At 43.7% G+C, this 22348-nt stretch overlaps 1 protein-coding gene across 1 annotated transcript in view; it reads right to left on the bottom strand.

The window, feature by feature from the left end:
* CUL2 (cullin 2) overlaps nucleotides 1-22348 on the bottom strand; it is a 419462-nt gene that overhangs the window by 279964 nt on the left and 117150 nt on the right. Inside the window, exon 5 of the mRNA XM_030199038.1 lies at nucleotides 18784-18886. Coding sequence (XP_030054898.1) covers nucleotides 18784-18886 — 103 coding nt within the window. The remainder of the gene's footprint in view (nucleotides 1-18783; nucleotides 18887-22348) is intronic.

Here is a 22348-nt window from a genome sequence, read left to right as displayed (position 1 = left end):
CTTTCTTGGGGATGGTGGGGTTAGATAAGGGCTTCAGCCAGTTCCGAAGCAGTTTCTCTTTGAGGACATTGTGCAACAACACCGTGGAAGACTCTCTAGGTGGTGATGGATAGTCGAGGACCTCGAGCATCTCAGCCCTCGGCTCATCCACAGAGACCATGGGGAAGGGAATGCAAATAGAGATATCCCTGACGAAGGAGGCAAAGGAGAGGCTCTCAGGGGGCGAGAGCTTCCTCTCCGGTGAAGGAGTGGGGTCGGAGGGAAGGCCCTCAGACTCCTCTGAGGAGAAATATCTGGGGTCCTCCTCCTCCCCCCACGAGGCCTCTTCCTCGTTGTCGGACATGAGCTGTTGCAGCTCAGACCTGAACCGGGCCCGTCTCGACTGCGAGGAACCATGTCCTCGATGGTGGCGTCGAGCGGTGGACTCCCGTGCCTGCGGGGATGAAGCTCCCTCCATCGACGTCTACGGGGATTCCACCTGCTTGGCTGTCGACACCGGTACCGCAAGCAGCGTCAGTGTCGGAGGCCTCTGCATCGGGCTAGAGCACGTCGGCGCCTCCATCAACGGCGCCGGGGGCGCAAGCACCCCCAGTGCCGGCAAAGCCTGGCGCATCAGCCCTTCCAGAATCCCTGGAAGGATGGCTCGGAGGCACTCGTCAAGGCCCGCTGTCGGGAAAGTCAGGGGGGCCGGTGTCGGAAGCTGCTCGGGTCCAGGAGACGGTACCGAAGTACCCATGGACTGACGCAGCGACACCTCTTCGACCGAGGGGGAACGCTCCTCTCGGCACTGCCGCTTCCTCGGCGTCGAATCATCTCTGGAGGCGCCGGAGCTGGTAGTCCCGTGCGCCGTGGGCGACCGATGACGGTGCTTTTAGTCTTCTTTCGGTGCCCATCATCGGCGCTCGGTGGCAGAGATGAAGAGGAGGTAGAACCCCCACGGCCTTGAGGGATCGGGTCTGACAGGGATTGGTCCCGATGGCCTGGGTAGAGGGAGTGGCCGGGGTCGATTGCCCGCTCGTCGTCGCCGGTGGACCGGCAGGCCAACGGTACCTGTACTCCTGGGGTCGGTGCCATCGTCGGTGCCGATTTCGTCGACATCGGTACCGGTACCGAAGATCCGGCCGTCGACACTGTATGCCGTCGACTGTCAAGGGGCCGGCGCAGTTCCAAAAAGACAGTCCCGAAGAACTTGACTCGCCACCTGTGTCCGCTTCCGCAAGCCGAGACACAAGGTGCACGTCTTGGTATTATGCTCCGGGCCAAGGCACTGGAGGCACCAAGCGTGGGTATCGGTTTGCGAGATCTGCCGGCCGCACCGACCACACTTTTGAATCCGCTCTGGACCTTCGAGGACATCGACGGAAAAAATCGCGTCGGCGAAGTCAAAGTCGTCGATGGTGGCGGTGAAAAGCACACCCGAAAAAAGAAACGATCGCGCAGCCACAAGGCCGCAACGAGGCGCCCCTGCGGCTAAAGACGACGAGGGGACAAACTTCTTTCTTTTTTTTTTTTACAGAAGAAATAAAGAAAGAGGCGCGAACGCGCACGAAAAGAGAAAAAAATCCGGTTTCCGGGGCTGACAGAGAGAGAGACGATAACATGTCTCTCTCCAGCGCAGAATCGAAAAAAACTGAACAGGAACGGTCACGCACGGGCGGGAAGACGGCCGCGCATGCGCGGTGGGCGTTCCCTGCGTGCGGGACCGCCCGCGAAGTTTTTGTTCCGGTTGGTGGGGGCTGCCGTGGACGTCAACCCAGTCGTGAGAACAAGCAGCCTGCTTGTCCTCGGAGAATCACCTTTTCCTGATGATAGGAATAATTTTGACGGTATTACATCAATAAGAAAAACAGTAGAAAACTTGAGTAAATGCTCATTTTCTGTAATGCAATACTGCACTAATATCACACATATTTTCTAGCCTCTTCTAAGTAGTGTTATGTCCAGCAACACTGGGATTAGTGGCAGAGGAACAGACTCTAGGGCTTTAGGTGGGTACCAGTGGGGCTGCAAAGCCTCCAAATTTGTAAAAAAAAATGTGGCCTCTGAAAGGAGAGAAGAAAGCATGAAAGAAGGTTGCAGAGAGATAACAGAAAATAAGCTAGAAGGTTAATGAAAAGGAAAATAATGTAGAATGATCAGTTTAGGAAAGGTGACATGGAAAAGAAAATAAATAAAGACAATGAAAGACACAACAAAAAATGAACAGAGGTTAGAAAATATTTACGTGTTCTATGAAACTCTAAGGGCTCTGTTTATTAAACTGTGCTATAGGCATGCTAGCGTTTTTAGCATGCACTAAAAATTAGTGAGTGCTAACGCTAGAGACACCCATAGAAAAATATGGGTGTCTAGTGTTAGCGCAATGCTAAAAACACTAGTGTGCCTTAGTAAACAGGGCCCTATATTTGCTAAATGTTCTTGCATAATGGTGACCACTAGAGCTGTACCAAATAGCATATTTTACTATTTGTCCGAATACGAATAATGAAAAATATTATTCGGATGAATACTACTAATGGGCATTAAACTTTAACATAACAAATAATAAATGTGAAATCAGAGATCAAGTGTTTATTTCAGTAGGATTTAGCACAGTAGAGCCCTGGATTATTCTTATTCAAATTTAAATCATGATAAAGGAGATGGGACTTCCTTATGAGGAAAGGCTAAAGTGGATAGGGCTCTTCAACTTGGAAAAGAGATGGCTGAGGGGAGGTATCATAGAGGTCTATAAAATAATGAGTAGAGTAGAATGGGTAGACATCAATCACTTGTTTACTCTTTCCAAAAATATCAGGACTAGGGGGAACGCAATGAAGCTACTAAGTAGAGAATATAAAACAAACTAGAAAAAAATATTTCTTCACTCAACGTGTAACTAAACTCTGGAATTCATTGCCAGAGAACATGGTAAAAGCAGTTAGCTTAGCATGGTTTTAAAAAGGTTTGGATAATTTCCTAAAAGAAAACTTATCCATAAGCCATTATTAAGATTGAATTGGGAAAATCCACTGCTTATTTCTAGGATGTTACAAATTTATGATTGCTTTCAGGAACATCCAACATGTGCATATAGTCACAATAAAACACTGGGAGAGATAGTTACATATAAACGTCTGGATTACATTAATGAGCCTGTGGAAGTTTTGGGACATTTCAGCTGTGGAACTTGTCAATGGTATGAATTAACCATTGAGGGTCCTACATGGCAATACCCATTGACTGGAAACCTTATCCATGCTCACTCTCATACTACGTGCCTGACCAACAAAATAGTGTATGCAATTATATGCCCTTGTCAGAAGGTATATATTGGTAGATCTAGCAGATCTGCACTTGCTCGTTTAAATGAACATAAATCTAGAATTAAGAAACAGGTGCTTACGGCACCATAGTACCACATTGGATGGATTATCATCATTCACTCACCGATCTAAAATGGAGAATCCTGGATCATGTGCAGATGGGGTGGGAGGGAGGTAATGCGAATAAACTTCTAAATCTTAAGGAACAACATTGGATTTTCCAACTGCAAACTTTGCAACCTGCAGGTCTTAATTCCGAGTTGGACTGGTGGTCTTTAATCTGATTGGAGGATGTTAACTTATGGGCTCCAACTAGATTTTATGTTCTGTGATCAGCTGTGGACTATTTAATCAGTTAGATGTGCCGGGTAATCGTGGCCATTTTCACATGCATTTGCAGGAGCGTTATGATCTTGTAGCTGTAAGTAAACGCTGGTGTATAAGAAGTTTATTATTATTAGCATTTATATAGCGCTACCAGAAGCACGCAGCGCTGAACACCTGACACAAAGAGACAGACCCTGCACAAAAGAGCTTACAATCTAGAAGTTTGGTTTATTATCACTTTTGATGGAAATACTAGAGGGAAATATACGAAGACTGTAATGTTTTTTTGTTTCTTAGAGAATCTCTTCCCTGAGGAAGACATCCAAACTTGGCCATGTTGGCGGAGGTTCTCCTGTGGTTTAAATGTTGCCGTTACCAAAGATAAGTGCTGCTTTCAAGTTTACTCTGAGCAGTTAAAGTCTAATTAAGATATATCTTTTTAAAATGATAAGAAACTATATGAAAAAGTTTAAAAATGTTAAAAAAACAAAAATCAAAAACTTCTAGAAAATAACTGGGTTGATCTATGAGGATTTGCGCCTCAGCCATTTTGTTGGATGAACATTGAATATTAGGTTCGTATGGTGACAGCAGCATTAATATCTGAGGATCCCCAAAAGAATGAAGATAGCACATCAAAGTGATTATTTTACAGTAACATAGTAGATGACGGCAGAAAAAGACCTGCACGGTCCATCCAGTCTTGTGTGAGACTACTTTAAAGTGTGAGATTATTGCCACTGTGAGAGACTGGTAATTGTTAAATAACCGTTAAAAAAATTGAAATAGATTTATCAGAAGAATATACAGTTGTTTGGGACAAAATATATGTGACATTGGCTATAAAGTTCCCTAACGAAAAAATTGGTCTACTAAATTGAAGCATTTCTAGGATAAGCAGCATAAAATCTGTTTCACAGTTCTGGGATCTTGCCAGGTACTAGTGACCTGGAATGGCCACTGTTGGAAAGATGATACTGGGCTTGACAGACCTTTGGTCTGTCCCAATATGGCAGCACTTAGGTTCTTAAGTACTATTCAGTCAAATACGAATAATATATTCAGGGCCAAATCAAATACAAATATTCAGCACAGCCCTAGTGACCACTATGTAACAATTTTGTCCCAACACATTCCATTAGGGTAGTATGGTATGGTGATCAGTCTGTGCTGTTCTCTAAGAAAAAGTTGAGTGATCACCTGAACAGGAATGAATGTTTAAATCAAACTCATATATGGGGAGGTCAGCCCGAACTGTCATAGTAACATAGTAGATGACGGCAGAAAAAGACCTGCACGGTCCATCTAGTCTGCCCACGATAAACTCATATGTGTATACCTTACCTTGATTTGTACCTGTCTTTTTCAGGGCACAGACCGTATAAGTCTGTCCAGCAGTATTTCCCGCCTCCCATCACTGGCTCCGGCACAGACCCCGTATAAGTCTGCCCTCCCCCATCCTAGCCTCTCAACCTCCAACCCCTCTTCCCCCCGCCACCCAATTTCAGCTAAGCTTCTGTGGATCCATTCCTTCTGCACAGGATTCCTTTATGCCTGTCCCACGCATGTTTGAATTCCGTTACCGTTTTCATCTCCACCACCTCCCGCGGGAGGGCATTCCAAGCGTTCACCACCCTCTCCGTGAAGAAATACTTCCTGACATCTTTCCTGAGTCTGCCCCCCTTCAATCTCATTTCATGTCCTCTCGTTCTACCGCCTTCCCATCTCCGGAAAAGATTCGTTTGCGGATTAATACCTTTCAAATATTTGAACGTCTGTATCATATCACCCCTGTTCCTCCTTTCCTCCAGAGTATACATGTTCAGGTCAGCAAGTCTCTCTTCATACGTCTTGGAATGCAACTCCCATACCATCCTCGTAGCTTTTCTTTGCACCGCTTCCATTTTTTTAACATCCTTTGCAAGGTACGGCCTCCAAAACTGAACACAATACTCTAGGTGGGGCCTCACCAACGTCTTATACAGGGGCATTAAAACCTCCTTTCTTCTGCTGGTCACACCTCTCTCTATACAGCCTAGCAACCTTCTCGCTACGGCCACCGCCTTGTCGCACTGTTTAATCGCCTTCAGGTCCTCAGATACTATCACCCCAAGATCCCTCTCCCCGTCCGTGTCTATCAGGCTCTCCCCACCTAACACATACGCCTCCCTTGGATTTCTACTCCCTAAGTGCATCACTTTGCATTTCTTCGCATTGAATTTTAATTGCCAAACGTTAGACCATTTTTCCAGCTTCTTCAGATCTTTTTTCATGTTTTCCACTCCCTCCGGGGTGTCCACTCTGTTGCAAATCTTGGTGTCATCCGCAAAAAGGCAAACTTTACCTTGTAACCCTTCGGCAATGTCACTCACAAATATATTGAACAGAATGGGCCCCAGCACCGATCCCTGAGGCACTCCACTACTCACCTTTCCCTCCTCCGAACGAACTCCATTCACTACCACCCTCTGGCGTCTGCCCGTCAACCAGTTCCTAATCCAGTTCACCACTTTAGATCCTATCTTCAGCCCATCCAGTTTATTTAAGAGCCTCCTGTGGGGAACCGTGTCAAAAGCTTTGCTGAAATCTAAGTAGATTACGTCCATAGCTCGTCCCTGATTCAATTCTCCTGTCACCCAATCAAAGAACTCAATGAGATTCGTTTGGCACGATTTCCCTTTGGTAAAACCATGTTGTCTCGGATCTTGCAACTTATTTGCTTCCAGGAAATTCACTATCCTTTCCTTCAGCATCGCTTCCATTACTTTTCCAATAACCGAAGTGAGGCTTACCGGCTTGTAGTTTCCAGCTTCGTCCCTATCACCACTTTTGTGAAGAGGGACCACCTCTGCCATTCTCCAGTCCCTTGGAACCATTCCCGTCTGCAAAGATATATTAAACAAATCTTTAAGAGGACCCGCCAAAACCTCTCTGAGCTCCCTCAGTATTCTGGGGTGGATCCCGTCCGGCCCCATGGCTTTGTCCACCTTTAGCTTTCCAAGTTGTTCATACACACTCTCTTCCGTGAACGGTGCTCTATCCACTTCATTTTCAGGTGTACTTTTGCCATTCCCTCTCGGTCCTTCCCCAGGATTTTCTTCAGTAAAAACAGAACAAAAGTATCTATTTAGCAAATTGGCTTTTTCTTCATCATTTTCTACATAGCGTTTTGCTGTATCTTTTAGTCTCACAATCCCCTTTTTAGTCTTTCTCCTTTCACTAATATACCTGAAGAAGTTTTTGTCTCCCCTCCGTACATTTCTAGCCATTTGTTCTTCCGCTTGCGCCTTCGCCAGACGTACCTCTCTCTTGGCTTCTTTCAGTTTCATCCGGTATTCCTCCCCGTGTTCCTCTACTTGAGATTTTTTGTACTTCTGGAACGCTAACTCTTTAGCCTTTATTTTCTCAGCCACTTGCTTTGAAAACCATATCGGTTTCCTTTTTCTCTTGCTTTTATTTACCCTCCTTACATAAAGGTCTGTGGCCCTGTTTATTACTTCTTTCAGCTTGGACCACTGTCCTTCCACGTGTTGTGCGTTCTCGCAGCCCATCAGCTCCTTCCTCAGGTATTCCCCCATTTTGTTAAAGTCAGTTCGCTTGAAGTCCAGGACTTTGAGTTTACAGTGGCCGCTAACCACATGAGCCGTTATATCAAAACAAACCGTTTGATGGTCACTGCCGCCCAGGTGCGGAGCCACTCGGACATTTGACACACTATCCCCATTCGTGAGCACCAGATCCAGCGTCGCTCCCTCCCTCGTGGGTTCCGTCACCATTTGTCTGAGCAGAGCACTTTGGAAAGCATCCACAATCTCTCTACTTCTTTCCGATTTTGCAGAAGGAACCTTCCAACCTACATCCGGCAGATTAAAATCTCCCAACAACAGAACCTCTCTTTTCTTCCCCAACTTCTGAATATCAGCGATCAGATCTTTATCCAGTTCCTCCAATTGTGTCGGGGGTCTGTAGACAACACCCACGTGGACCAAGGTTCTATCCTCTCTTTTTAAGGTGATCCATATCGCTTCTTCCTTTCCCCACTTCCCTGTCATTTCAGTTGCTGCGATATCATCTCTCACATACAGAGCTACTCCTCCACCTTTACGTCCCTCTCTATCCTTCCTAAAAAGATTATAGCCTGGTATGTTTACATCCTATTCATGGGAACCATTGAGCCATGTCTCTGTGACTGCAACTATGTCCAAGTCAGTCTCCAACATCAGGGCTTGAAGGTCATGAATTTTATTGCTTAGACTGTGAGCATTTGTGGTCATTGCTTTCCAACTACATTTCCTAGTATGTGTTTTGGGTTTAGTGATTTGTGAGTGTCTTTTCTCTTTGGGTACCTTCTCCTCTTTTTGTTCCCTCTTCCTTGCTTTTTCTTTTTCTTCTGCTTCAATTTTAGTTTCAGGAACAGCACAGTGCTGTAGTGGAGCAAAAGAATTTTGTAGTGGCAACACTTGTGTGGGCGGATGCTTCTGTGTCACATGACGAATTCTGCCTGAGCCCACTGTGAGCCATCTGTTCCTTTGTGGTTTTATTCTCTGAGGCAGTGGTGAGAAGTTATGATTCTGCACAGTCCTATAAGCAGGGGCGTATCTGCGTGGGGCCACAGGGGCCTGGGCCCCCGCAGATTTCGCCCTGGCCCCCCTCCCCGCCGTCAACCCTCCCCCGCTGCTTACTTTTGCTGGCGCCGAGGTCCGACCCGCAATCTCCGTTTTTCGTCTTCCTCCGTGGCCATGCTTCCAGGAAGTAACGCTGCAGTGCTGATTCGTTGAATCCAGTTCGGCGTCTGACGTCAGACGTCGAACTGGATTCAACGAATCAGCACTGCAGCGTTACTTCCTGGAAGCATGGCCACGGAGGAAGACGAAAAACGGAGATTGCGGGTCGGACCTCGGCGCCAGCAAAAGTAAGCAGCGGGGGAGGGTTGACGGCGGGGAGGGGGTGGAGAGAGGCGGCGGCGGCGGCGGGGGGGGGGGGGGGGGGAGGCAAAAATGTGCCCCCCCTCTCTGGCTGTGGCCCCCCCTACCGCCGGATTCCAGATACGCCCCTGCCTATAAGTTGCTTTAATTGCATCTAATTCTTGCATTACTTTATAGAGCTCTTGTTTTAAAGTAGATAGTTGAAGACAGATAGGACAAGCTTTAAGTTTCCAGATGATTTGCCTTGAAACTAAAGCAGCACAATTATTGCAGAGAATAAAAGTCATCCTGATTGGTTGAAATGGGTATGAACAGGTGTACTATGTTGGAGTATCAGCCTGCAAGACTGCCTGTGTATGACTGAGGAGTAAAGTTAATGAGGTTTGGTTTGTCTATAAATGTGTGGAAAACCCTGGGGTGGGTGGGATTATAAGTCCCAAAGTGTCAGCTAAGTGCTGCTATCAAGGGAATTCTCTAGCTTAATGGACCCAAATGGTAGTGTCTGATCAAGGACCTTACAGTTTATTTAACTTTTAAAACTGCCCTAGATATTAATAACTTTCCTTTTAAATAAATCTAGATATTGCCAATAATTCTAGCAGTTTCAGCTATGTAAAAATGCCCCTCCCCTTTATCAGAGCTTGGCAGGAACAGAAAGAAAGAAAGACAGAAAGAGAGGTTTCCCAGTGCTAATTAAATTGATTAAGCAACAAGCCTTAAAAATTTAGGACAAAATATCAGGTAGTTTCTCACCTAAACCAGTCAATTTGAGAAGTAAGGGATTTAGGGGTCAGAATAAACCTGTCCTTTTTGCAGGAGCTTGGTTCAGTCCCAGCACCTAAGCCAGTCAATTTGAGAAGTAAGGGATTTAGGGATCAGAATAAACCTGTCCTTTTTGCAGGAGCTTGGTTCAGTCCCAGCACCTGGAAGTTAGAAGTCATACGAGTAACTAGAAAGACAACTGATGAATAAAAAAATTCCTATTCTATTTCACTCCTCAGCAGGACACAGCACAGGAGTATATCACAGGGCAAGATCCGATGCAGCCTCAAGTATTCTAATAACAAAGGCTGCATCTACAGAAGCCCATTTCTCCAACCAATAATGCCAATTTGAAAGCTCAGGCCAAATGCATTCTATTCATTAAAAAAGGCTAAAGGAAAACCAAACAACTACCAGCATAGTTAAAAGGTGAGGTGCAAACGTCTATATCCAAATGAAGAAAATAGGAAAGAACATAAGCACTGGCAAGTTGGTATATATCATTCAATGCAAAAAGTGTGAAGAAGGATGCTATATTGGAGAAACAAGCCAGATGTTAAAGATGAGGCTCAATTTACACAGATACAATATTAAACATTCCAATGCCAACCAGGATGCCACCTCTGTGGGGCAACACTTTACAAAGACAGAACACTGCATCAATGACATGTTAAGAATACTAAAAGGAAATTTTAGAACAATCCAGGAACGTAAGACCTTTGAAGTCAAAATGATGAAATATTTGACACCCACCAGACAGGCCTTAACAAAGATCTCGGCTTTCTATCCCACTACAAACCATAACATTTCCCTTATCAGTCATTCATCTCTCCCTGTCTCTCACCTAACCAACCCCTCCCTCTTCCTGTGAGACTGTCACTGGAGTGATTTTGCGTTTCACTTATATATTCTGATATTTGTCAACATTTGTTTATTTCTGACCTGAAGAAGGGTTACAAAAGCTAATCAAAAATGTATTAAATTAGTCCAATAAAAAAGGTATCATACTATTTTATTTTCTCTGTTTTAATTTATTTCTATTTATCACCTTTAAAAATGGAATAACACTGCTACCACACTTCTTTATTCATAAATATTCAGAAAATTAAAAAGAAATAATATATTTATATTCATCACTTAAAGTACTGGTTAAACATAATGCTAGAAGCTTTGAATTAGGGTTATTCTCGTATTAAAATTGGCTCTTCACCTTTTTTATGGGAAGAATGGATAACTAGAAACATGCAAAGTCTAAAAGATGTGTATAATGTTGAATACATTCTTTCATTAAAACACTCTCAGGATACCTAAAACTTACCATCTACATGTTTTTAAGTATTTGCAGCTCCACACAATGTGTACCCTAGCATCAGGTAGCTATGATTCAGATTATTCTTCCCAATGTACATCACTTTGCATTTGCCCACATTAAACTTCAACTGCCATTTGGATGCCCCGTCTTCCAATTTCCCTGGTCTCCCTGCAATTTTTCACAGTCCGCCTGTGTTTTAACAACCTTGAATAGTTTTGTGTCATCTGCAAATTTAATCTCACTCATCATTCTGATTTCCAGATCATTTATAAATGTGTTAAATAGCACCAGTCCCAGTACAGATCCCTGTGGCACTCCACTATTCAGCCTCCTCCATTGAGAAAAATGGCCATTTAACCCTAACCTCTGTTTTCTATCCAATAACCAATTCTCAATCCACAACAGAACGTTGTCTCCTATACCATGACTCTTTAATTTTCTCAGGTGTCTCTCATGAAGAACTCTGTCAAAAGCTTTCTGAAAATCTAGATACACTACATCAACCAGCTCACCTTTACCCATGTGTATTCATGCCTTCAAAGAAATGAAGCAAATTGGTGAAGCAAGACTTCCCTTGGCTGAAACCATGCTGACTCTGTCCAATTATTTATGTGTTCTGTAACTTTATAATAGTTTCCACTGTTTTACCCAGCACTGACATTAGGCTAACCGGTCTGTAATTTCCTGTGTCACCACTGGAACCCTTTTTAAAAATCAGAGTCACATTGGGCACTCTCCAATCTTCAGGTACTACGGACAACTTTAACGACAAGTTACATTCCTAGCAGCAGATTAGAAATTTCGTGTTTGAGTTCTTTCAGTACCCTTGGATGCATGCCATCCAGTTCAGGTGATTTACTACTCTTTCATTTACTAATTATATGTTCTTCATTATGTAATTTACATATTGCAGATTTTGTGCTCAATGCTTCATGCACCTGTGAATCACTAGCACACCTTTACCTATGCACCATTTTTAACTCTACTGCCCTCTCCTACATAAAGAGGGCTTTTTCCCCCCCAAAGATAACTATGTATTAAATTACTAGCAAACTTCACTTTAAAATTTTCCTTTGATGGAGGACCACCTAAATATGCTTGCTGTCTCCAGTTAATTAAACACACTGCTACTCATGTTGTGGTTAAAGGAAATGTTTCCCTAGTTCTTGCCAAATTTATTTATTTTTCCTGAGTCACATTCTTTTCAGTTTAGGATTACCTGTCTCATTTTCAGAATTATGGGGTGAGGTACAATTTATATACCAAACTAGCTTGCATTTTGGACTCCTCCTGTGTTTACTCTGTTCATCACAGTGTACTCTCTCAAAGGAGTTTTCCTCTAAAAGGCATGGCTGTTTCAAGAAACATGTTTCTTGCTATTCTGTTTCTCAGGCCTGAACTATTCCCCTAGAGGCTCATCTGACACTAAAAGGCCAATGTAATAAATAGCCCTAAGCTGTATATACCGCTTAAAACCAGTATGAACACACATTTTTGTGTACTGCTTAGCAACTGGTTCATGAAAGACTTCTGAACACAATAAAAGTACACATACAAACGTGCCTTCACGTTATTAAACCCCAATTTAAATTCTATGCTAATGAAGGCAATAGCTATTTACCCTCAATGCAGAGAAAAATACATAAGCCCCAATAGCTTCAAATTTAGCTCTGTAATGCTGGGAATTTACTCCACCTCAGAACAGGTACTAAAGGACTAACAAGTATAAGTTACTGTGCTCTCCCAAGAGAGTATGGAGGACATACAGTAAACCTCATGGTAGAGCCACAGCTCTACTGTAAAATAATGCACAAGAGATACCATGACAAGCTATAATCAATAAGAATGCAAATTACTATGCACAGCTCACTGATTAATGGCTCAGGCACTGACAAGAAAAGTGAGTTACCATATCAGCATCTCCCTCTCCCCCAAACCCTTTGTAGAGATGCCCACCCTCCCAACCTCAAACCCCCCTACTCACAATTAAAAGATTTCCCTGGTAGTATAGTGCCCCTCCCCCCACACCCTTACATTTCCCTGGTAATCTAGTAGTCCACCCCTCCCCCCAATTTAAAATTAAATCCCTGGTGTCCAGTGGCAGCCTCTCACCCCTAGTCCTTCCACCAGCCCAGTTGATGTACCTCACAGAAGAGGCAGAATCGATGTTCATGCAGTCCTGGCACTAGTGCTGCCATTTTGAAAAATACAGTGCCTCCTATCTATCTGATATGGCAGGATGCACCACCCAGGGGAAGGCACTGCCATTTTCCAAGATGGCAATGCTGGAGGCAAGAGCACATGGGCATTGCTCCTATCTCCTAAGAGGTACGTCGGGTGGGCTGCTGGAAGGAACAGGGGGGGAGTGTGCCACTAGACACCAGGGATTTAATTTTTTTATTGGAGAAAAAGGGTTTCGGTTTGGGTCTGGGAGAGGGGGGTGGGCCACTACACTAACAGGGAAATCTTTTGAACTGTGGGAGACAGGGGGTGAGGGGTCAGTTAAGGTCCAGTAAGGTCATTGAGGAGGGAAGCCACTAGACCCATCAGGGGGACCGATGCAGGCATCTAGGGTAGGATGGTCAGGTTGGGGGGGGGGGGGAGAGAAGGGGTGCAGGTAGACACCCACTCCTAACAAACCTTTCTACGCTGCCCCAGACCCTGGTGTTATTGTTCCCATGGTAGTCGTGCAAGCAAAGTTGTTTTATTTTTATTTTGCATGGCGCAGGATAGCAAATGCACTGTGCATTTGCATGCACTTAAATGCAGTTGTGGTAAGAGTTTCCACATAAGTTAACATTGGCGCTGAAACCCCTTCTGCATTAAAACCGAGTTAAACCCATGGTAACCATGTGGGAAGCTCTCTGCATCGGCCCCTGAGTACGAGAAGTGGATTCCCTCCAGCCCCTGGTATATTATTATTATTTGTTACATTTGTATTCCACATTTTCCCACCTATTTGCAGGCTCAATGTAGCTTACACAGTACTGTAACGGCATTTGCCAGTTCCGGTATGAACAAATACAAGGTGATATTGTGGTAGAATAAGGTTCATGCATGGTAGATGCATTAGGGGAACTTAGAGAGGAAGAGTAAAGTTTGGAAATGTCCATTACTGTTTTTGGTTTCGTTATGTCGCAGGTAACCCGGTTTTTATGTTGGGTCTGTGGGGTAGGCCTTTCTGAACAGGTTTGTTTTTAGTACTTTTCTGAAATTTAGATGGTCAAACGTGGTTTTTATTGCTTTTGGCAGTGCGTTCCATAGTTGTGCGCTTAAGTAAGAAAAGTTGGATGCGTAAGTTGATTTGTATTTGAGTCCTTTGCTGCTTGGGTAGTGGAGATTTAGGTATGATCATGCTGATCTTGTAGCGTTTCTGGTTGGCAGGTCTATGAGGTCTGTCATGTATCCTGGAACTTCGCCGTAAATAATTTTATGGACTATTGTGCAGATTTTGAATGTGATACGTTCTCTGATTGGGAGCCAGTGCAGTTTTTCTCGGAGGGGTTTGGCGCTTTCAAAACACATTTTTCCAAATATAAGCCTGGCTGCTGTGTTTTGGGCGGTCTCAAGTTTCTTTATGATTTGTTCTTTGCACCCCGCATAAATTCCATTGCAATAGTCTGCATGGCTTAGTACCATTGATTGTAGAAAGCTGTAGGGTGTGACAAGTAACTACAGGAACATGAAAAGGTTTTTGTTCTTTGAGAAAGAGAATGAGAGAAAAACAAGAGAAGAGAGGGAGGAGGGCAGGAATGTATGGGCTACAGAATCCCTGGGCTGAGGACCCAAAAGATCCTGCCAAGCTAAGTATAGCTGTACTGTGCTAAAGGTTGGTTACCAAGGTTTGAAAGGTATGGGAGCAAAATTTCTTGTGAGGCAAAAGCCAGTTTATGTAACATGCCAGGAAATGTTTAAAACCCAGTACAGCTTGATGTTCGTTGTGTGGAAGGTTGGTATACAGTAGTAATGGATGCAAACTCTGTGACGGCAGAAAACCCCCAAGAATAGAGGACGGATTATAGTATGTTATGTCTGGTGTTCTTTGATGGTATTTGCTTCCTTAAATGAAAAGGGGTAGAGTTATGTTTGATAATGAGATTATCAGAACCTTAATAAAAGATAAATCTTTGTGTTAAACACTGTGCAGTGTGGATTTGTTTAAGGAGGCCTCACTTAGGGCTATGTTAGGCTACATACAACAAGTAAAATTCTCTCTATAAAAGCAGCCTAGCCAGGTTGGATTGAGGCAAGCATTCTCCATCAGGGCAGCTAGTGAGACCAGAGAACAAGCACTAGGGCAACACCTAGAGGCAATAAGAACAAATCCTCATCCCTTTCCCAGAACCTCGTAAGTGCCTACAAATATTCATATATTGGTTCAAGCAATTTCATTTATTAAAAGGGATATCTTGTACTTTGATGTGGAGATAGTGCCATTTGGTCTTAATACAAATAAATATTCTGTAGTGTCCACCTTATGAAAACATGAAAATTTACAAATGCTTACTACAGAAACATAGGTTTAGTCGTAGGAGAGGCTTTTACCTCCTAACAGGGCTAAATATTAAATGCAGCTATAATCAGCGCTTTATGTTCATTTGTTCACTACACCTTAAAAATGACTGGTGCTTTGTCAGTGAAGGAACCAATTCTGCTCCATTTTCAGTACTCAATGGGACCTAACAAGAGACTATTTAGTGCTGAGGTACTGTGAATAAACTAAAATTTATGCACAAAAAGACCCTTCACAGAAAACTCACACATTAAGGGCAAATACATCCTTTACATTGAGATCCAAACCAGCATTAATAAGTAGTGCGTATGCTTAAACAATAGTTACCACATAAAAAATTTACAATATGAAAAAAATAAAGATAAAGATAAAGAAATTACCACTATGTATATTTTTGTTTTATGGTTAATTGTGTTTTGATTTATAATATCTGGTTTTGAGAAATATAATGTCTGAAGATACGCTAGCAAAAGATTTTGCATTTCTTTTTATTGATCTCATTGCTTGGCCTATATAGCAATGAGACACAGTGTGTGTATACAGACTATTTGAAAACAGTAAAGTAACAATTCTTGATATACTTCTGTTTAAAAGCAAGGTTTGTGTTTATTGTATGAGAAAATCAATACCTTGTTTGTAATGTTTGACTCTGTAAGGGTGAGTTTTCATATAACTTATCATAAATTATACACATGTATTTATTTATTGCATTTGTATCCCACATTATCCCACCTATTTGCAGGCTCAATGTGGCTTACATAGTTTTGTTATGACATTGTCATTCCAGAATATCAGATACAGTTAGTAGTCTGCAGTGATTAAGTAAGGGAAGAAAGAGGAAGTGATTAGGCAGGTAATTGTAGAAGTGAATTTTCATAACTGGTTGGGTTGGTAAAGTGGATCAGTGAAGCTGTTGGTTCTCGTTGTAGGCTGATTTCAGGTCTGATTTCAGGTCTGTGGGTAGAGCATTCCATATCTGCGTGCTCGTGTAGGAGAAGGTGGTAGCATGCATCAGCATGTATTTTAGTCCTTTACAGCTGGGGAAGTACAAACTGAGAAATTTGCGAGATGTTCTTGTGGCGTTTCTGGGAGGTAGGTCCACTAGGTTCAGCATGTAGATAGGGGCGTCTGCGTGAATGATTTTGTGTACAATCGTACATATCTTGAATGCAATGCGTTCCTTAAGTGGGAGCCAGTGCAATTTCTCTCTTAGGGGTTTTGCACTTTCATATTTAGTTTTTCCAAATATGAGTCTGGCGGCAGTATTCTGGGCTGTTTGGCGTTTTTTGATAGTCTGTTCTTTGCAGCCTGCATATAGTGCGTTGCAGTAATCCAAATGGCTTATTACCATTGACTGTACCAGGGTGCGGAAGATGTATCTCAGGAAGAATGGTTTTACTCTTGGTGTCCCCAGGAAAGAAACCATATAAGGAATGTTTATGTACTTCTGGTATCCTTATATATTACTAGTAAAACAGGCCCATTTCTGACACAAATGAAACGGGCGCTAGCAAGGTTTTCCTCGGAGTGTGTATGTTTCAGAGAGTATGTGTGAGACTGACTATGTGTGAGAGAGAGAGAGAGTGAATGCGCGAGTGTGTGCATGTGACAGAGAGAGAGAGAGACTGCTGGGTGCGAGTGTGTCTCCTCCGTCCCCCCTCCAGGCACCCACCGATGCTCTTCTCTCCCCTGCCCCCCCTCCAGCCACCCACCGATGTTCTTCTCTCCCCTGCCCCCCCTTCAGCCACCCACCGAGTCTCCTCTGTCCCCTGCCCTCCCTCCAGCCACCCAGCGATTCTCCTCTCTCCCCTGCTCCCCTCCAGCCACCCAGCGATTGTCCTATCTCCCCTGCCCCCCCTCCAGCCACTCCTCCACTTTAATCAGCATATATTAAATTCCCCCCATGTGCTACAGAAATGCACCGAGCACATGCTATATAATAAAACGCACCTCCAACGTTCTGAAGCCGAGAAAGTGAAGCCTTCAAGCCTTGAAGCATTCGTGCGCTCTGTAAGGCTCCATCTCCTCAACTGACGACACGTAGTTCCAGAACGTTGCAGAATGCTTCAAGGCTTGAAGGCTTCACTTTCTCGGCTTCAGAATGTTGGAGGTGCGTTTTATTATATAGGATGTTTTTATAGGATATAATTATTTGACCCTTGATACATGCATTATAGCTGAAATATGCCCCCTGTTGGGACTTTTACTGAATCTCTTTTTGAGAATAAAGAGTTTTTGTTATTGTTGGTTGGCTTCCATTGCTTCATTTGGATTTCTTTTTAATCTTCACTTCTCCCCTTTTTATTAAGCCTAAATTTATAAGCATAATTTATCTTAATTTAGAAGATTAAAAGTTATCAGCTGAAAATTTAGGCTCCTAAGTTTAGTTGAAAATAGGTGAAATAATAAAATATTTAGGAGCCTAACTCAGGAGCTCAGACCTCCGCCCCCCTCCCCCACCCGGTATCAGGCCCTTAATTTTTACTACAAAAAGTTTCCTAGAAAGTCAATAGATATACAGTACACTCTGGACTAGGGCTGCGGACCGAAATTTCACTTGCACTTACCCGGAGCATGCACATAACCAAAGTTACCATTTTCAAGTGTATGCAAGGCCTGCTGGCTCCAGCTTCAAATGGAAAATCCCACAGAGAGAACACCTTCCCCCTTCCCAGATCCACCGCAGGCCCCCCCTCCCTGGGCCTACCTTACAGCCCTGGTGGTCCAGTGGTCTGCTGGGGCAGAAGCAAACCTCCTTTGCTCCTGCCTGTGCAGTCACCTTAGTGAAAATGACTGCCGTGAATTCAGTGGCAGCCTCATGAGATTGCCGCAAACTCATGGCAGTCCTACAAGATTGCTTGTGGGAACTCGCAGTAGCCATTTTCACTAAAGAAACTGCATGAGCAGGAGCATAGGATGATTGCTTCTGCTACAGCTGACCATTGGATCACCAGGGCTGTAAGGTAGGCCTAAGGAGGAGGCCCACAGTGGGTACCGGGGTGGGGGGGGGGGGGGGGGGTTGTTGAGTTTCCATTTGGGACAAGAGCTGGAAGGCCTTACATACACCAGGGCTGTAAGGTAGGCTCGGGAGGGGTGTTCTCTTTATAAAAGGGCCAGGAGTGAATGAGGGAAATTACACTTTAAAAAAGAGTGATGTTATAAAAAGAGCTGATTGTAAGCTCTTTAAGCAGGGACTGTCTTTCTTCTAGGTTTGTGCAGCGCTGCGTACGCCTTGTAGCACTATAGAAATGCTAAATATTAGTAGTGATTGAGGCATTGCACTTAACCAGAGTATGCATTTATCGCCAGTATGCTAAAGAGGTGTAAGTTTACATTAGAACAAATCAGAAACATTTGGAACTGTAAGTTTCAGTTGCAGATAAGCAGAGTGTGCGATTATTCGACGTGCACTATACTCAATGATACACAAGTACTTTGTCAAATGCCAACTGGGACCAACATTCACTTAGTCCCTCTGTCCTCTCATTCAATCAATGAGAAAAGAACTTTAAGATTTCATGCAACACATAACCAATGTCACGCACAGCAGTATTTCCTACCAATCAAACTGCCACATAGCACAATATCCTGTCAATGCAAACACAAAACACTTTTATGTTAAAAGTCAGCTATAATTACCTTATGCAACTGGTGAACGTGATTCTCTAAAAATATTTTAGTCTCTGCATAAAGCCGCTCTCCAAGAGGTTCAGGATAAGCCACACACAATGCATAAATGTCCCTTTTTTTTTTCTTGTTAAGGTCTTTAATGTTCACATACTTAAAATATCTGCTAACATAAGGGCCCTTTTACTATGCTGGACTAAAAAGTGGTCACCGCTATCCCCAGCACAGGGCTTTCAAGCGAACGGAAGCCACTTTCAGTGTAGGTAAAATAGCCCCATTTTTCCTATTAATGGCCACACGTTAATTCCCCCATTAGCACATGGCCATTAGCATGTGAGCACTTGCTGAAATTTATTTTCTAGGTGGTAAGGGGTCACGCACTAGTCATGTGCTAATCGGTTAGCATAGTACACGTCTACGCTCCACCCCCAGCGCTGAAAAATTAAATTCCAAAAAAGAAATTTCTATTTTTTAGCATGTGGGAAGTGTGAGCCGATCCCAAAACTATCACGGGATGCCACAGTGCATCCCGTGGTAATACATTTTACCCTGCGATAAGTACGCTTTAGTGCTTACTGCAGCTTAGTAAAACAGCCCCATAATAAGCTCTTATGCATAAAAAATAAAAACACATTACTACCTCATTTTTCTATTGCATATATTCTTGCTATGTTGTTGGTCTCAATGTGTCATCTAAATGGTACTTTTGAAAATATACATTACAAAATACATAAATTACTAATCAAAATAAAATGCAGTCTTGGGTACACAGGTCAAACTGCATGTCACAAAAATACTACCAACCATTAATTTCAGAATAAAAATAAAATCAAATACACTCAAGGGGGAAAAATAAGAAAATAAGGTTTATTAAATTACACATCAAGTGGTGAAACCAGAGAGAGCATGGCTCATGAATTGTTCCCAACCTGTGCTGCCTGAGGGTTGGAAGGTGTGGATGTATGTGTGTGTTTTGCTCACGCGTTTCTGAATGTGTATATGCTGGGTTGCGGGTGGTAGTTTGAAAAGCATTATTTTGTAATGCAGTGGGTTCCCAAACCTGGGCCTGGAGGCAACCCAGTCAGTCAGATTTTCAGGATATCCACAATGAATATTCATGCGAGAGATTTGCATGCACTGTTTCCACTGCATGCAAATCTCTTTAACAGAATATTCATTGTGGATATCTTGAAAACCTGACTCATTGGCGGGGGGGGGGGTGGGGGGGGGTGGGGGGGTGCCTCCAGGACCAGGTTTGGAAGACAATGCATTAGAGAATCACGCTTTTCAAAAATACCCTCCCCCCAACTCAGCTCCGAGAATCCGCCAACCTCTGCTTAGGGCTGCTTCCCCCCCCCCCCCCCCCCCCCCATGTGACACAGGCAGACTAGTCAGTAAAATGCAGGTTCTTATAACAAACCTAAATTAAACAGCATACAACATACACGTCTGCATACTCCATATATTCCTGAGTTTTTCCAGCAACACCTTAATTTAGGCCTCTGCCTGAACTTGCTCCAACTCACAATCCAGGCCAGGTCTTCCCACTGGTCCACTACATCATAACTCGAAAAACACCTTACGTGCATATAAGCAATGAAAGAAAACCTTTCATTTTATTTATAACAAGCATTAAATCACATTCTTTTTCAGCAATCCACATAACTATGGAGCATTTCTTGCTAACCAACTCTACCCCACTGTGCTACCTTACAAGCTAGAGTTTAACCACCATTTCTTTTCACTTCAGGGGTTTAGCTTTTCCACTAGCCCTTCCCTCACTGAGCTACCATAAAACCAGAATACCACTCTTTCAACATTAGAAATAGGTATGAGAGGTTCTGCTTTTCCACTAGCTCTTCCCCCACGGTGCTACCTTAACAGGGCATTCTCTTTTTTTTTTTAATGTTCTCAATACACAAATGTAAACAGCTTATTCCACCTTCAAAATACAACCTGAACATACAAAATTTGCAGCTACCTTCAAAACAGAGCTAATACATTCTGTACTGCTACGTTACTATGTACAGCCTCCCACATATAACACACCAGTACTCAACTCTCACACTCCATCCAACCCACATATCCCCTCTCCACCCCAACCCTCCCACCATCAACCCCTCTCTCGCCCTCCCCCTCCCCTCTCCAACCTCTTTAGGTAACCTCGTTAGGTAAGTATACCTATACACGTTTCCCATAACTGAGCATAGTGTCGGCTATTGATCCTAGGAGAGTTAGAATAAGTCCGAATTTCATATTTACCCACTTCCCTCATTTTTGCCCACCACACCTTCCCTGATACCACATCAGAAGAAACCCATGAATGCAGTATAGCCTTCCGACTCATGAGCAAGGAGACATAGAGGAATCGTCTACATGGTAAGGTCAGTCCCTGGGTCAGCAGCAGGGACTGATCCACCAACAGGAGAGTAGCATAATCCCATTCCAGGGCCCTCTTTAGGACAGCCGTAAACACTTGAAAAGCTTCATTCCACAACATCAGGGCCAGACATTCCAGAAAGGAATGCAAGAACGTACCCCTCTGAGTCTTATATTTATTACATTGATCATCTGCCCATAATCCCATACGGGCCCCTCTAACCTTGGAGATGTATGCTCTGTGCAATATCTTATATTGTGTTTCTTGTAAATCAGCTGACTGCACCATCCTAAACAATGTATCAAACAAAGCCCCTATCTTTTGCCCTGTATACTCAGTTCCCAGTTCCTCATTCCACCAACCTGCCAATGACTCCATGTCACCCAAGGGTTTATTCTTAGTTAGGAGTTTATACGCTATTTAGCTGGTTGGGAATACTAAGAAGGACCTGATCGAGAAGACCCCAGGACCACTTATCTCCATATCTCGTTCTTAAAGAAAACCAATAATGCCTGACCTGTAAGTATTGCAATAAATTGGTGTTTGGGATATCCCAGCGATCCTTCACCTCGCTAAAGGTAAAAAAAGGAGTCCTGCCCCTCGCTACACAGTTGCCCCAAAATCCTACAGCCCTTGTCCTCCCACCTAGAAAAGACAGAATGTCCCACACCCGCCTGGAACGCTTCATTCCCCACCATACCCAAATACGGAGAGGCATCCGGGGTTCGCATTTGGAGCTCTCTCCACCACACCCATACCCTCCTCAAAGGCTTTAAGAAACCCAATTTACTAGCGATACGAGGATTACTACTAGAACTCATATGCAACAAATTCAAAAAACGACCATGGGGCACACCATTCTGCCAACCCCATCCTGGGCAGAAAGCGACAACAGCCTCTCACCCCTTCGTATACAAAGCGCATCAGCGCTGCCACATTATACAAACGGAGGCCCGGGAGGCCCAATCCCCCTGTCTTTTTATTAAAGGATAATTTGTGATATACAATCCTCGCCCCCTTCCCACGCCAGATAAAGGTAAGCATAATAGAATGAAAAAGCCGCTCTTCCCTCCTTAACACCCATATAGGAGCTGCCTGTAGGGGATACAAAATCTTGGGCAACATAATCATTTTTACCAAAGCTATCCTACCCATGAGGGACAGCAGCAGATCTTTCCACCTATCACAGAGCCTTTT

The sequence above is a fragment of the Microcaecilia unicolor genome, chromosome 1, assembly GCF_901765095.1.
Source record: "Microcaecilia unicolor chromosome 1, aMicUni1.1, whole genome shotgun sequence".
NCBI classification, from domain to species: Eukaryota; Metazoa; Chordata; class Amphibia; order Gymnophiona; family Siphonopidae; genus Microcaecilia; species Microcaecilia unicolor.
This window is presented reverse-complemented; position numbering and strand designations above follow the sequence as displayed.